General features: G+C 40.4%; 3 protein-coding genes across 4 annotated transcripts; all 3 read right to left on the bottom strand.

Moving 5' to 3' along the window:
* Positions 1-1106: 1106 nt before the first annotated feature.
* Positions 1107-3292, bottom strand: LOC141818653 (uncharacterized). The gene is made up of 2 exons (XM_074706106.1): positions 1405-3292; positions 1107-1306 (listed from the first exon to the last, which is right to left on the bottom strand). Exons 1-2 carry the CDS (start codon positions 3290-3292, stop codon positions 1203-1205), a joined length of 1992 nt encoding a protein of 663 aa, XP_074562207.1. The 3' UTR covers positions 1107-1202.
* A 1739-nt stretch (positions 3293-5031) lies between these two features.
* Positions 5032-6747, bottom strand: LOC141818652 (uncharacterized). Its single transcript, XM_074706105.1, has 2 exons — positions 6262-6747; positions 5032-6104 (listed from the first exon to the last, which is right to left on the bottom strand). Exons 1-2 carry the CDS (start codon positions 6745-6747, stop codon positions 5139-5141), a joined length of 1452 nt encoding a protein of 483 aa, XP_074562206.1. The 3' UTR covers positions 5032-5138.
* Positions 6748-8253: 1506 nt separating this feature from the next.
* Positions 8254-13939, bottom strand: LOC141818647 (aspartic proteinase 36-like; the record flags this gene model as incomplete). 2 transcript variants are annotated; one of them, XM_074706098.1, is given in 10 exon segments in its annotated part: positions 8254-8728; positions 9567-9664; positions 9739-9840; positions 10044-10168; positions 10405-10590; positions 10733-10805; positions 10961-11057; positions 11153-11235; positions 13253-13409; positions 13512-13939. In XM_074706098.1, coding segments are annotated over 10 exon segments (1518 nt in total), but the record flags the coding sequence as incomplete, so codon positions are not given.
* Positions 13940-15102: the final 1163 nt, after the last annotated feature.

Below are 15102 nucleotides of genomic sequence, written 5' to 3'. Positions count from 1 at the left end.
AAGTATCCAAATGCAATATGTTAGGGTTTGGAAAAGGTCGATCAAATCTATACTTTCTAATTTAAACCATATTTTTTTTAAATCTTTAGTGATTAATTAGATCTTTACAGAACACTATAACTTTGCATGTATGTAGTGAATCAAAACAATTTATCTCAATAATTGTTCAAACATTTCATAGTACAAAGACACAAATAGTAGGATATACACATGTATAATATATATATATATATATATATATATATATATATATATATACATGGATACTACAATAAAAAATCATTTTAATTTTGACATTCTGTTTCTCATTGTTTGATTCTTTTCAACATTTGTGAAAATTAATATAGCATTTTATGAGTGTCCTTAAAGGATGCTAAAAGAAGTTATTGATGTGGTATCATGAATATGAATATGTTTAAGTATTGAAATTTAATTAATAGAAAATATTTTATATGAAAGATATATATATCAATGATATTAATTGAGGCTCTTAGATTATTAAAATAATGATTTCCTCAAATTGTACAATGAGATTCAAGTGTGGCAAAATTGAAATGAGTAATTCATGGTAAATCTTTTCAAGACAAGCAATAAAAGACTCATTTTCTTTATATTCTTTCATGAGTTCATTGGAATTGAAGATTGGAATCTATTCTTAATATTTCAATTGGTGTCATCTAATTTTGCACTGAATCTTAATTATTTCTAACTAAATTCTTTGAACTAATCTCTAAAACTCTAATCTTTTTAAACTTCTCCACTACAAACAAAATGAAAATCCAAAATCTAGTAACAATTTTCTTTGTATTTTCAATTCTAATCTATTCAACCTATCTAAAAAGATATTGCGATCGGTTAGAAATATATTATTTTATTCAGATCTTCTCTCCATCGACACTCCAAGAATCATAAATTCAATCATGAGAAACCCAATGAGATTTAAGACTTACGTAACTAAATTATATTGGTAGTAGTAACATGAACTTTATACACAATAATATATAAAGAAATAATAATAATAATAAACGTGTAACTCGATAACTCTTCTTAACTTAATTCTTCATTGAAATCTATTTAAGTTATCGATCAGTTCAACATATCGACACGCCATTTGACTATATGATTAAGGTCCTAGATCATTAAGATAAAGCATGCAAATGTTAAGATTAGTTTCAATACGCCAAAAACTTACATGCATTCAACTATATATATATGCTGATATCGTCACTGCACTCATCTCCTTTTCCCTTGCTTCCTCTCCTGCCAAGCCATGCTTCCTCTTCAATGGCGAGCAAGCCACCACAGTCTACAAGTTTATTACAACCTTAATTATAATTATATTAAATCTAATATATTTCATTGATTAACGTGATCAAGGTTGCAATTTAATGGAATTATTTGTACCTGATGTAGAACGAGAAGAAGAAGAAGAAGATGAAGAAGAAGCAGTCGCCATGGCTGCAGAGCGGTCGTCGCAGTTCATCGTCTTCTTATTGTTGCTGTCGTCCGCTAATCCAGCAAAGAGACCCGCAGCGTTCATTTGCTTGTTGATCATGCGAGCTGCGTAGTAAGGGATGGTAATGGCGTTGTAATCGTAATTTGATCTCCTTTGTTGCTGCTGCTGCTTCTTCTTCTTCTCCGTCATCAGCACATTGACGAACATGATGGTGTCCAACAAGCTCTCCTTCGCCATGCGCTTCATGTCGTACGCCTGCGCCCTCCGCCACAGGCTCCTCGCGTGCCGGTTCGCCGGCCGAGCGATCGCCAGCGCCCGAGTGGCGTCGCTGATGGCCGCGTCCGCCTCCTGCATCAGCACCCAGCACTGCGCCCTGTTGCTGTACAGCACCAACCTCTCCTTCCTGCTCCTCACCGGGCACACCTCCAGCGCTTCGCCGTACCGGACGACTGCCACCTCCACGCTCCCTGAGCGGAATTCCTTGTTGCCTTGTCGCTTCTTCGATGAGCTCAGCAGCGACCGCTCTTCGATCTCTTCCTCGGACATGCGCGCTTCTCTGTTTTTCCTTTCCACTTTTAGTTCCCACAGGAACTTGATGGCGCGCTTGGCCGCCGTTTCTCCGGCCATCTTCGTCGCGTCGTAATCTAGAAGCAGTGTCTTAGTTATAGTGTCTCCGATTCTTTTCCTGGAGCCCAAGGTTTCCAGCTCCGCCAAGTCAACGAGACAGGGCGCGGCGATCTCCAAGGCCATGAGACGAGTCTTCCGGTCTTCCAGCAGCAAGAGGAGGCAATCGACGCCCATGTACTGCCAGTCGTCGGAGGACCTCGCGAGGTTGCACAAACTCTCCATCGCCTCCGCGCTTCCCGCCACCGCCTCCCGCCCCTCTGCACTGCGGCAGAGTATTCTCATCAGTCCGACTCCGGCAGGGGAGTCGCCGTTAGCCAGACCTCCCCACATCCCGCTCAACTCCTTCACGAATCCGGCTTCCCGGTGGAGGATCAAATGTCTGCACGACGTGTCCCTGTGCGCCAAGCAGCAGAGCAAATAGAGCGACCAGCACTGGAGCTGGCTCGCCCACTCCTCTGCTCGCCGAACCTCCACCTCCGGCCCCCCGAGCCCCCGCGTCAGCAGATCGCGGTGGTACTCCACCCGGTCCCCAGGCTCCGCCGCCACTAACTCGCTGTGCACCCTCGCGAGGCAGGTGGAGGCGGCGCGCATGGCCAGCTCCACCACCTCCTCGCGGTGGCGCGCCACGGCCGGGAAGGTGATGTCGTAGCTGGCCAGGTGACCGAGTGCCCGGACGGCGACGCGCTGCTCGACCCAGGTGATGCTCCCGCGGAGGAGGTCGAGGAGCGGCTGCACGGCGCCGGCATCGACAGCGAGGGCAGCAAGCTCAGGCAGGCGGATGGTGTAGGAGCCGAGGACGTGGGCAGCGTAGTAAGGGATGTAGACGTTCTGGTGGCAGCGGAGCCAGGCGGGGTCGGCCACGGCCTTGGCGATGAGCAGCGACATGCAACGGAGGGCCCCGAGGGACGGCAGCTCGGGGTCGTCGGGCCGGGTCATGGCGATGTTCCACAAAGCACTAAGTACAAGGACGTCAGCCTCGTCGTCGCGGCGCGGCATATTATCGAAGAAACTGGCAAGAGCCGATCGCCGGCGGCGAGGGTTACACTCCTTCATGGCACAAAAGAAGCAGCAAATCGTACTCGAGACGTATCCCTTCTCCTCCTCCTCCTCCTCCTCGCTATCTATCTCTACACTGCTCTTCGTCCTTATCTTGCTTCTCAGATTCATCAGCTTGTTGTTGCTCCTACTGCTACCTATCATGATCTCCATGGCAATCGAATTGACAAGGAAGAATCGAGATGCGATCGTACTAGATATAGAAATCAACTGCAGGATGAGTGGGAAGAGAATTGGAATTAGGTCAAGCGGGTCGGCGCATGACAAAGGTGATATGATTAACTCGGTTGCTGCTTTTGATGAGAGTGCTAATTAATTAAGCAAAGTCAAGTGGCTTCAACTTTGAAGACGACTGCAAAACAGACTCACTACTACTCAATTACAGTAATAGGACATGTGGAAGTAGTAATTAACTAGATGATTAATTATAATGATTAGTTACTCTTCTTCCTTCTCCTCTTCGTTAATTACTGGAACAGATACCATTGCATGCTCATATGTAAATATATCTATGCATGTATTAATTAGTTAGAGTGCAGGAAGAGGAGTCTAAAGTTGCGGCGGGTAATTACCGATGAAAACTGGTGTTAGCTCTGAGTTAATCTCTGCATGGATTGTTAATTTGTTTAATTAACGTACAGTTGATCTATCTCATCGGGAATGGCTGGCTGGTGGAGTGTAGGAGCTCCCATCACGGCATTAAAGTTGAGGTTTAAGTAGTGATTATCATTAATATAATTACATATATATTTATATTTTTATTTATGAGAGGGGAAGTGCAGCCCCTCCATCTGAAAAAGGCATGAATTAATGGCGCCCGGCAAAAGGGAGGTGGTCCAGTCGAGTCCAGTCCAGGTGGTCCTTCCAGATGCCCATCAATATCAATCACATTGGCATTTTAACAAACACTAATGAAATGAAAGGAAGAGCAAAGTGACACTAAATATTATTCTGTCATCTTCTTAATTAATTCATTCATCTTCCACTACTCCTACCTCCTGACCTTGCATGCATCATGACCCAATTCAGGTGGAAAAAATTAAAGCCTTCGGATATATATGTAGATCGACGACCTGCTCGATTGCCGGGTTCACCCAAAAGCTAGCTTTAAATGACCAATCGAGGAGGAAGAAGAAGACCTAGATACTATACACTTGTGTTGGTGTGTTCATAAATCTTGATTCAACTGTTTGTTTGTTTTGCATCGGGATAGGTATTAATTGATTGCTCGCTCCCAGTAAATGATGTGATTCCGAGTTGAAGGGATCGATGATTGAAGACAATATAGGCCTGCAGGTGGTATCAAGCATTAATTGCATGATCATCATCGCTCGGATCCCACAATTGTAGGAGTGATGGGAAACATTGTGAATGATCAATGAATGCCACTCTACCCTACTTGCTGTTGCATGGCGTCTGTCAAGGGGATCCCACTCTCATTAAGCCTGGTGAAAGCTTCAGCATCCAAATCTTCATAATCATACACCTGATCTTGTTTTGTCTCTATATAGGACAACTAACTCAATGACATGTTAATATATATAAGAAAGGAGAGGAGAGGAGAGGAGAGGAGATCGAATTATTGATGAGTGATGATCAGAAGCGCATGCATGATGGTTTGGTATCGAGGAAGTCGAGGACGATAAGGGAAAAGTAAATGGAACAAAAATGATCGTCTCATCAGCTAAAAGCTTTAACTGGCTACAAAAAGAAAAGGACAAGAGTTAAGTGTCTGTTCAGCCTTGTCTTCTTCCATGGCGTCACCATCTTGTTCCACATGCAAAAGCTTGCGATACCATTTTTACAATTCTGAAAGCTCGCTGAGAAGATGAAACAATTATGCGCTAACTTACAGAAGATTATTTTATGTAGCAGATCATATTAATTAGCAGCTACTAAAAGCGAACTAAATTCCACGGTCAGTGAGTAGGAATTAGTGCGTAGAGTACTGAACGCTAGCTAACAATTGATCCATCCATCTTCGATCGCCGGTGCACTGCTAAACCTCGACCCTCCACACGATGGCGCCGTCACATGCGCGTTGGTGTTTATGATCCGATGCCGACGCCTTAGCGCGGTTGCTTGCTCTGCCCCGTTCGCAGTGGGGTAGCTCGCAGGTTTCGCTGATGGAGCCGCGTCTTATGTCCGCCGGAGGAATGAAGCAATCCGCCGACAGGCCGGCGACGTTGAAGGCCACCTCCTCGATGGTCCACGCCTCCTCCATCCGGGTTTTGGTGTGGCTCATCGCCATCTCGCCGAACCTGAAGAGAGTGACCACCGATCGGCCGGAATGGGCGATCATTACGCCTTCCACGGGGCGGTAGTCGTCGAGGAAGGAGTCGATGGTGGTCTCCCAGTAGATGGAGTCGCCGGCGGCGTTGGCTTGGATGCGCGTCAGGTGGGAATCTTCGATGTGGATCAGGAGTCCTGTTCGCTGGCTGAAGTAGCCGAAGAGGACGTGGCGGATGATCTCGGCGGGGCCATCGCTACGGGCATTTAGAGTCTCTGGATCCGCGCAGAGCTTGAGCACGAAGAGATCCACCCCGTTGATAGTTCTCTCGCCGATGCAACGTGCGCCGGCGAACATGCTCGCAGTGGTCAGCGGATCGAGCCCCTGGAGGGCGCGCCGGAGGGGTCGGACGGGGCCCTTGGCGGCGTGGGTACCGAGCCAAGGGGTGTGCCGCCAGACGAGCTTGCCGTTCGAGCCGGCGTGGACCTTGCTTCCCCCAACGGCGAGCTCGACGTACCACATTTCGGGGGCCATCTGCCAGAGGACGAAGCTGCCGGACTCTGCCGCACGAGCAAAGCCACCGCGGTTCTTCATCACCTTGGTGGGCGTTTCGAATTCCATCGCCGCCATGCGCACCTTGCCCATGGCGTAAGCGTTCCTGATGGCGCTCTGCAACTTGACGCCGCCGGACGCGGCAGTGTACTGCTGCAGAATGTACTGCGCCGATGATGTTTCCTGAGAGAAATGAAACGATAAGTGAGAAAACAAAAAAAAAACGCGATCTTTGAGGGAACGAAAACGTAGATTGCAGCTTTTGCCCTAAAATGGAGGAACAGAGCGACCAGACAGGTGAAATTAACGGCACTAAGGAGAGGTCTAGGACGAGACTCACAATGGGAGTGCCCTTGATGCTTAGATGCGGGAGTGGGTCGCCGGCGTCAACATAAACAGGGGCGAGTGGCGCCGCCATCACTCCAAGAAGTAGGCGAAGGTCGGAGCGGCGGAACGACGCTGCAGCGGCTGAGGACGTAGCAGAAGGCGGCCTGGAGAGCTGGCCCCATACCCAGCGGCGCCACCCTTCCCTCCTCGAGCCTCCGGTATTCTCCAGCTCTTCGCTTTGAGGACCCTCAGCGAGCGGCGCCAGGACCTCCCTCCCGGGACGAAAGCTCGCGGATCGCGCGATCAGCTGCAACTCCGGAAACTGCTGCTCCATCAGCTGCTGCCGGCGGTGTCCCTTCGACCTCCGACGGAGGAGTCGCAGAGTGGTTGACGCAGGGCACGGGCTCCTCGCCAACGGACTCTTCGGGCGCGTCCTCGCAGGAGATAGGCCACGAACCACCTCCTCCAGCACCGATAAGAATCCTTGTTCCTTCTCCATTGTCGGCGGCGTTGGTCTTCGTTCCCTGAGCACCGATGCTTTTAACAAGTTACGGTATATGCATCACAAGCGCCAAGGAGACGCTAAAAATCCAACATACAGTCGTTGAGGATGTAATAGTAATTATGAAAATTCTGAAGTTTGGACTGAAAACTCCAACGTCTGAGTTAAATAACTTCTTCTTGTTCGTCTTATTCGATAATTCCCCATTTGCCCCCCTCATTTTGCATCTTATTGCTTTGAATTCTTTGAAATTCCAATTCCACCCAGTACAATTCTAAATCTCTTTCAGGTAGTTATAATTCTATCTTTTTTCATGGTTTATTAAATTAAAATAAAATCGATGCATACTAATTAATTAATTAATTAATACGAGATTATTATTTTACTTTCCTAGCCTAACATTCAGGTAGCCGATGCCACGATGAGAAGGTCTAAATTGTAAGTTTATGCAAAGTGCACGTGGGTTGCACGTGTATATATATATATAATTGTAGGCCCCGCCACCTGAAGTTCTACGTGTCATGTGGCTTCCCAATCCAATCAATTCCTTTCACTAATTTGTCATGAATCATGATCAATGGCATGAATGAGAATTAAGTAGAAAATAATAATAATAATATTTATAATATTTAAGTTTATTTAGTGAATAAAATAAAAATAAAAATAAAATTTAAGGGAGGTAGGCCAGCCCGAGCCTCTCCTCCCCTTGGGTCCGCTTGTGTTTCGATCAGTCTTCTTTCAAAGTTATTAGGCTGTCCTTTTGGTATGTTTGTCGATATGTCCCAAACAATAATTATTTGAAATGCATTTAATAAAATTCTATTTTAAAATTAATTAATCTTTTTAGCATGTGTATTGATATGCCCGAGCTAATAATTGCTTAAAATATAATATTGTATCATATTAATCTCTTTACTATTGTTGATTATGATGGATGAGAAAAATTAAAATTATTCTTTAATTTCTCTTCCTCTTCTGTCTAAGTAAATAAATGTAGATGTTGTTTTTTTGTTATGTTATGATTTTCTCTTTTCTGAAAAATCTAAAATGTTAATTGTTGAATGAAAAATTACTTCATACTTTCAAATTTATTTGATAGATGAATCAATGAAAAAACCATCTGTTCCAAGATTAGTTGAACTCAAGACACGTACACTTGAATGATTAAAAAACAAAAAGTCGTCTAAATGTAGCATTCAAAATGATGAGAGGTATCAAAAGCCTAGGTAAATGGCTTCTATCCTTTCTATTTGTCCATGTCGTTCTCCAAAAAAGTTAAGTCACAGCTCAAAGATGTTCTTCACGAGCAAGCAGGAGTCTATTGAATGGAACTTCCTGGGCACAGAATCAGAATCCTAAAACGGACAATGAATGACAGAAACTTGAGCATTCCAATGAGAGCTTTACTGCAAAATGTTTGTTTATGGCAAGCATGATACATAAAATAAGACAAAGTAACTGTTGATTATGCTACTTCAATCTTAAAAGCAAAGCAAATCACGCTGAGTCTAAGAGATAACCTGCCTATTAACTCTGTTATAGTTCACTTTATGCTGAATCATTGAATGAGCTTACAATTTTTAACAAAAGAAAAAATTAATCAGACAAAATATGATGCCTCCTTATTTATGTACTCCGTCCTGTTAAAACATAAGAAAAATACAGATCGTAGATGCCATTGCAGTATCTCTTCATGGCAATCAACCAACTCTCCTTTGCTACTATATCATGTGAGCTTCCCTGATGGCAGTTTGTTTTAGTGTTGGGAATGAAAATGGTACAGTGTTTGGCCGAATCAAGCCACATGGTTTATAATGGCTGCAATTCTTGTTCAGGAACAGGTGCATCCACGGGCCTATATGTATTGAATCCTTTCCTCTGCCTCCAGAAGTACCATACGAAGAGGGTCGAAAAACTGATCAAAATAAGAAGTGATATTCCTGCAATAACAGCCACTGCATGTTTTCCCCACCATGTTCTGTATAGTGTAGAACCTTGTGTTAGGAATGACAAATAAAAATCTCCAGTTGATGTTCACATGGTATAACCAATCCAAACTAATTGGAAAAGAGAGTATGGGAGAATCCTCCAAAGCACCAACTACTTGCAGATGCCTAAAACTAGACCAAAGAGTCAGAATTTTTACATGGAGTGGTCACATAATATTTAAACAAACAACCAAGACTACGCTCCACATATGACATGTCAACAATCAACCAACTATAATAGCAGAAAGTGTACCTTATTATGGTTATACGATCCAATTTCATGAATTTTCTTTAAGGATCGCTTAGTAGAACCTACTGGAGGTGATAAAAGAAATGATATATGAAAGTTGATGACCCTTGTCAAATCCTGCATTGCATGAAAACTGACAAGGGAATCCTATCCTAATCCTTCAGCTAGAATCATGGGGTAGGGTGGTAAACCTACAAAATTTTACAGACATGCCAAATCTTTAATGTATCCTTAATTGGATCGCATGGTATCCTGCATAGCAACATGATGGCCTAAGTCAAAAGGCCAAGTATTCTTTAGTGAAACTATTTCTATCACTTTTAAGCATGGATATTGCAGTATTTGACAGTCCAATATTTTGCCTAGAAAACAACAGGAACCTGGGTAGAAGTTATAAGCAAAAAAGTTCTCTAGTTTAAGTTTTCTAATACAATGGAAAACAAAAGGAAACAGAAACAGAAGAAAGACCAAGTAGAGTTATAAGCAAAAAAGTTCTTTAGTTTCAGTTTTCTATTATAATGGAAAACAGAAGGAAACAAAAAACAGTAGAAAAGCCAACTAAGTAGAAATGTTAGTACCTTCTTGAAGGAGGCTCAACATTCCATTCAACCAACTGATAACTTCCAAAATTTTCAGGAAGGTGAACTTGATGCTCAGTTAACTGGGATATAATATTCTGCAATTTTGTAGTCCAATTCAGAGGCATCATGACATGTAAAACTCCAAAAAGATTCTAAAGAGAATTGTTACCATCGCTGTTGAACTAGAAAAGTAATTAGAAGACCCATTTGGAAAAATTTCCCACCTTAGTCGGGTAGTGTTTCCCTCACTCGTAATATTTACCAAATGTACCTGTAAAGCAATAAATTACTCCTTCAGCTGATACTTGGAATCAAGTACAATAATATTTAGAAAAAACCAACTCTTGACATGCAGCAATATCAGGTCTCTAGTCGCCAAAATGTAGTAGTTTAGTCTTTCGTCAGCTAGACTAAATTGCCAACTTGTACAGACAAGTGAGTTCCTTAAGATGTCAATTAAAAGTTCGTTCTTACCTGAGTTATATCAATCCCCAACTCATGTGCAATTGGCACTGCTAGTTCCTTTGTGTGGGGCAATAGTTCAGCATGTGTAATATTCAGAGACATTTCAAAGGCTATGAGCCCAATTTCGAATTGATCTGAGTGAAGCAAAAAATCAACAGAAACCCATGTTATTTATTTGGAGGATAAACTACTTTGGCCTACAGAATATGCTTAAAGACATTATTCAACTACATTACAACTCTAAATCTGTATTGAGAATATTTGATTTCATATCTAAAGCTAGAAATTTATATAAATCTTTAAGTAAATATAAGCAAAAGTGCAAAAGATAATCATCACTGACTAGCCTGCAAGCAGATAACTTTCTTACCTGGCAAAACACTAGGAGAAGGAGCAGGTGGATAAAATACGGTGGAATTTGTTGACTGTGAAGGTGCAGGTGATGGGGCTCCACCCACATGTAATCTCTCCCACAATTCAGAACAGTTGGTTTTCCAAAATCCAATTCTCTCATTCTGACGATCATAAGTGACCAGTGTATTCCTAACAACAATACCTGAAATAGGAACAAGAAAATACAAGTTTAAAATGAGATATTAATATTAGTATAGAAGTAACATGGTTGAATTTAAAGAGGAATGAAGCTAGCATAAATGGGTGTTATTAAACTAAAGGTCTTAAGAGAATAATTGCTGTACCTCCTAAAAGTGTCGTTTGGTCTCTTCCATTCTGAAAAACTCCTAGGCAATAACCACCATTAACCTTTGAGTGCTTTAGGTTGGCAAAACACACAAAAAAAAATGCAGGAGAAAAAGTTATTTAAAAGAATTTATAACAACATACAAGCAAGTCACACTAAGAAGGCAATGCCCATCTGCTAAATTACTCACTCTGATATATATATATATATATATAGCCATACTTACCCGAAACAAGTAGTTCTCTGGTGAAAGTGTTAGCTTTTCTCCATTACCAAATACCATATCAACCTTTGGGAAGATGTTTGAAAGTTGAGAGACATCACTGGGAACAGTTTCAAGGTCTTGAATATAATGCATAACTAACAGAATCACACATTTGTAAGCAGAATAAACTTCTAAAATGAATGGCTATGATACCTTCCGGCACCAGAAAAGCAAATATCTTTATAATTTGCATCAGGTCCAGGAATTTGTTTAAGAGAATGTAACTTGCTCAGGATCTGTGAGATGTGAGGTAATATTAATCCAAGAATATATCTAAGTTGTGTAGCTTAGCTTCAATTGTAAATATTTGCATGAACAAATAGATGACACTTATGAGTAGGTAATTCAGAAAAGTTCAACTTCACTATTCTGTAGCCATATTATATCTGGATCAAATCTCAGTATTACTACTTATGAACCTTCAACCAATGCAATACTTCAGAATGACATAGAAAAGGTAGAGTTTATTATTATTATTATTTTGACCTTGAAACCAATCTCAAATTAGTAAAAACTTAACCGTTCATTGGATGTGGATGCATCCGCAATCAAAGCTCAACATAATTTTCAAGTAACCGAAGAATTAGCATCCATGGATAATTTTCAAGTAGGTACTAAAAGATAAGCCAATAGAGATTGAATGCAAATGATGAAATGAAACAACAAACAATGATATTAAATTTAAATGAAAAACTATAAAGATTTCCAGTCTCTTCTCTTATTTCTTCTCTAAAATCTCTACTCTTTTTACCTTAAATTTCACATCTCATTTATACTTCTCTCTCTCTCTCCTTCTCTTCTTTTGTTTCTTTACATCAGGTAGATTCAAGATCCGCATATAGAAAGTATACATAATTGAATTTGAATCATTTACGGCTAGAATTAGCTGAGTTTGATCCCCATTAGAAAAAAAATGTAATTTTCAACTAGGGTACCACTGTACCCCAAATTTAGAAAGAAAAAAAAAATACTTCTCAGTTTGTTTCCTACTCTAGAACTACCAGGGAGCCAAACCTGAATCCGCTAATAAAGCATATTACTGATGTGTACAGATATAGAGGATTCAAGATTCTTTTGACTTCTTAGCCATTACCAACAACAGAAAGTTTAGTTTTGACTGGGATACCACTGAACCCCAAATTAGAAAAAAAAATACTTTTCAGTTTGTTCCCTACTCTAGAACAACTAGAAAGCCAAACCAGAATCCACTAAATAAAGCATATAACTGATGTGTACAGATATAGAGGATTCAGGATTCTTTTGATTTCTTAGTCATCGTTACCAACAACAGATAGTTTAGTTTTGGTTAACATTTTGTTTAAACTTCTAGCTTATTTTGCTACATATTTCTTGTTTAAACTAGTACTATAAGTTGAGTCCTTTAGACATTGACATAATCTATTGGTATTGACCCTACTAACAAGCTAGATAAAAGAAAACATGTCTAAATAAGGTAACTGCATTATTCCATTCCAACAGGCTATAAGGCCAGGCTTTTGTTCCATATTAAGAAGGTAGACTTGAATTCCATAACCTAAGAACTACAAATTTGGCCTACAAGAATGAGTTCCGAAACTTTGTATGGGACTGAGTCACCAAAACATTACTACCCTGCCCATAGTGCAGTAAAATCAAATTAAAAAATTTTCAATTTTATCCTAGCAACGAAATTGGAAAATGGAAAATATTAAAGAATCTTCATAGTTAATACAACATTCACAAACAATCATCAGCTACTCTAAACGGGAAAGCAGCATTAACATTGTGTTTCCAGGTGCCAATTAAAAGTTCTATCAAACAAAAGATTAATCAAATAGAATATTAATTGTCAATATAAGCTAAAAATATTAGATAAAATTGACAAGTGAAGAAAGCCATTGTATATTGCATGGGAAGATTTTTATATGTGGGAGTTGAATGACATAGTCAATATTGTTTTCCCACCATCAAATATTTTCAGCAGTTAGACAATCCAACTTTTAAGTTTCATTGTCGACCCCAACCCCAACTGTTAAATAAGATTTTTCTACCATTAAATCCCCAAGTTCAACATAGTTGCATACGGTAATATCCACTAAGATATTTCAACTTGCAAACAGAAACATTGTCATATAATGAAAATAGATTATTAAACTATGAATGTTCCTATAGGTCCACTGATGCCAACTGGAACATACTTGAAATATCCAATACCTATTACTGTTACTTGTGCAAATAAAACATGTTAAAACAGAAATGTACAGAGATACTTACAGCATCTTGAAAAGCTATAAATGCTTCCTCTGGTAGATATGCATATGTGGTTCCGCTATCCAAGACTGTGCCATGCCTGCCATCAAATATTCTTGAGTCTATTTGCAGTGGCCTACCATCCACATCTATTCCCTTGAGCTCGATATTGTAGTATGCACTGTTGCCATCCGGAGATAAAAAAAAATCTGGGAGATGTATTAAATGTATATGGAGAGAAATTCTAGTGTTCTTTATTCATATAAATGCAGATATGTCATACCTTCGACCAGGATCTGATTGGGAAAACACCATGTCAGTAGGTGGGGTTATCTCCCCAAGAACCATTGTACCTCCACCAATATCCATCCCTCCATAGCATAAAGAAAATGAATCACCAATAACACCCTTTTCAACAAGCTGGTCCATTATACTGAGCGGTCCACGGCCCAGACCAATTATGCCATCAGCATGTTGACTAAATAAATCACCAGTTTCAGAATTTTCACACCCAAAAGTAGCACGCTGAGGTTTAAGTTGACTTTCTGTTCCAAATGATATAAGGTCCTCGCCAAGCACACCAGTACTAGAGCTCATTTCAGCATATTGCCTCTCATAAGTACACTGCTTCTGATCCTGGTCACAGGTACAAGCAACATTGCATTTTACAGGTTTATATGTGCTTGATAAATCAGGTTGAAATCTTGGGTCCTGCAGAACAAGATTAAATATAGATGAGAAGAAACATTGACCAAATCTGCTAGGTGTAGGCTAAGATAAAAGGTAATGAATAAATGGCAGGTTAAATAGCCTTCACATCATCTAGTAATGAGCTAGGAAAATAATACTCCACTGTGTGAAGCAAAGCAAGTGTGTGCTAACTACAGAGTTCCTACTTTACTACAGTACTTTATTGAAGTGAAAATACCACCTGAAATAGAAAAGACTGCACAATGACTGTATGTGTGCTAAGCACATGGATAGGAACTCTAACAGCTCAGAATCTCAGAAAAATTGTAAACAGACAAGGATGCAGTTCATTTGTTGAAGGAGAATGGAACGCCTAAAAATTGTAACAGAAAAGGATGCAGTTCATTTGTTGAAGGAGAATGGAACACCTAAAAATTAACGGATGTATCATATAACAAGCTTTTCTGATGAATAGAAGAATTCACTCGATAAAAGAAGAAACGGGAATAAAATAATAACATGCGAGTTTGCTACAGAAAAACTAGAATACTTCAGATTAAGATACATTTCACTAGTGGAACTTCAAAGAATCCAACTTAAAAAGAAAATTCAATTTTCAATAAGAAAACCATCTCCAAATACTCAAATAGGCTCAAGCATAGCCAAAGTTCCAAACTACTCAAGGATTGACATGAAAGACCAGAAAATACAAGGCAAGATTATATCTGTCTATTCCCGGTAGAGACCTACTAGATTATCAAACTTATCTAGAATAAACAAATTTTTAAATGACACCTAGCCACTACCATTTGGCTTATACTGCTGCATGATCTGTGTAATAGAAAACTTTTCTAATGTTTTGCACTCTAAAAATTGGCTCGTTGTGAAAGAAAAAACATCACAATATAAAAATGGTAAGTTCTTTGTGAAATGTATATAATGACATGAAGTTGGATCCTCTCTAATCTTTAGAAATGTTTTAACCATGTAGGAAGTTTAGCACGTAAATCGCACTTTCAATTAGTTTTCACCATGATTATGAACATGTGCATAGTTCATGGTCTGGCAAAATACTAACTTGTTAATTCCACGTGGTAACCTAAATAAAGTGGTGCCGCATAGTATTATTTGGTAGATATGATAATTAAAATTGTCTAAGCTGATTGCATTAGCTGATGCTAAAC

This window comes from Curcuma longa, unplaced genomic scaffold (assembly GCF_044706935.1).
Source record: "Curcuma longa cultivar G26 ecotype Majalengka, Jawa Barat unplaced genomic scaffold, ITB_CL_G26_1.1 contig_25569, whole genome shotgun sequence".
Taxonomy (NCBI): Eukaryota; Viridiplantae; Streptophyta; class Magnoliopsida; order Zingiberales; family Zingiberaceae; genus Curcuma; species Curcuma longa.
This window is presented reverse-complemented; position numbering and strand designations above follow the sequence as displayed.